This window comes from Cariama cristata, unplaced genomic scaffold, assembly GCF_000690535.1.
Source record: "Cariama cristata isolate BGI_N322 unplaced genomic scaffold, ASM69053v1 scaffold26968, whole genome shotgun sequence".
In the NCBI taxonomy this organism is placed as follows: Eukaryota; Metazoa; Chordata; class Aves; order Cariamiformes; family Cariamidae; genus Cariama; species Cariama cristata.
The window spans coordinates 1-839 of NW_009631011.1; the positions used below are offsets into that span (position 1 = coordinate 1).

The 839-nt window shown below is 64.1% G+C and overlaps 1 protein-coding gene across 1 annotated transcript in view; it reads right to left on the reverse strand.

Annotated features, from left to right (window-relative positions):
• Positions 1 to 256: 256 nt before the first annotated feature.
• The window catches only part of LOC104166007 (sodium-dependent phosphate transport protein 2A-like), a gene marked incomplete at its 3' end in the record, with an annotated part of 2,200 nt that continues 1,617 nt past the window's right edge, over positions 257 to 839 (reverse strand). Inside the window, 3 exon segments of the mRNA XM_009705795.1 lie at positions 257 to 356; positions 472 to 567; positions 766 to 839. The exon segment at positions 766 to 839 is cut by the window's right edge and continues 18 nt beyond it. Coding sequence (XP_009704097.1) covers positions 257 to 356; positions 472 to 567; positions 766 to 839 — 270 coding nt within the window.

Genomic DNA, 839 nt, shown 5'->3' on the forward strand with positions numbered 1-839 from the left:
GCGCGCCGGCCCCACAGCAGGGCTGTGTGAGGGGCTGGGGCCAGCAGGGCCCCGCTCACAAACCTGCCCCCCTCCAGACAGCCCCACACCTGGACCCCAGCCCCAGCATCTCCCAGCCGTGTCCCACATCATGACTCCAGCCCCATGCCCAGTTCCTCCCCATCCTACATCCAGCGCCCCAGCCCCATCTGCACCTCCCCAGCAGCCCCATGCCCTGTGCCCCCCAGCCCTGCCCAAGCACCTCGCACCCACTCACACTTCTGCCTGGTGACATTGTGGAGGCTCTCGATGCCCTTAGTGCTGCAGTGGCCAGGGGCCGTGCAGTTTAGGGGGGGGCCAAGCCCCACAGTGGCTGTCTGCAGGGAGAGGGTGGGCTACAGCTGGCTCCACAGGGTCCTCGGCCAGCCCCTGCTCACCACCCACCCTCTGTGGGATCACTTGGTGGCCCCAGCAGAACCATGGGCTCCTCACCTGTGGGGGTGCAGGGCCACACCAGACACGGATGAGGCTCCGGTTGCGCAGGCTCTCATCCCCTGTTGCGATGCCTGTGATCACGGACTTGTCCAACTGCAACAACACACACATTGGAGAGGGCCCTTGGAGGCTGACAACACCCACAACCTGGGGACCTCTTCACTGGGATGGGGACACTACTGCCAGCCTGGGGACACTTGGATACAACCATCATCAAAGGGATACCAGTGCTGGGGACATCACCATCAGCATGGGGGACACCACCCTGGGAGACAACATGGCTGAAGAGACCTGGATGATGAGCTTGGTGAAGGGCTCCGTGATGATCTTCAGCAGGTCGGGGGCATCCTTCCCGCTGCGGCTGT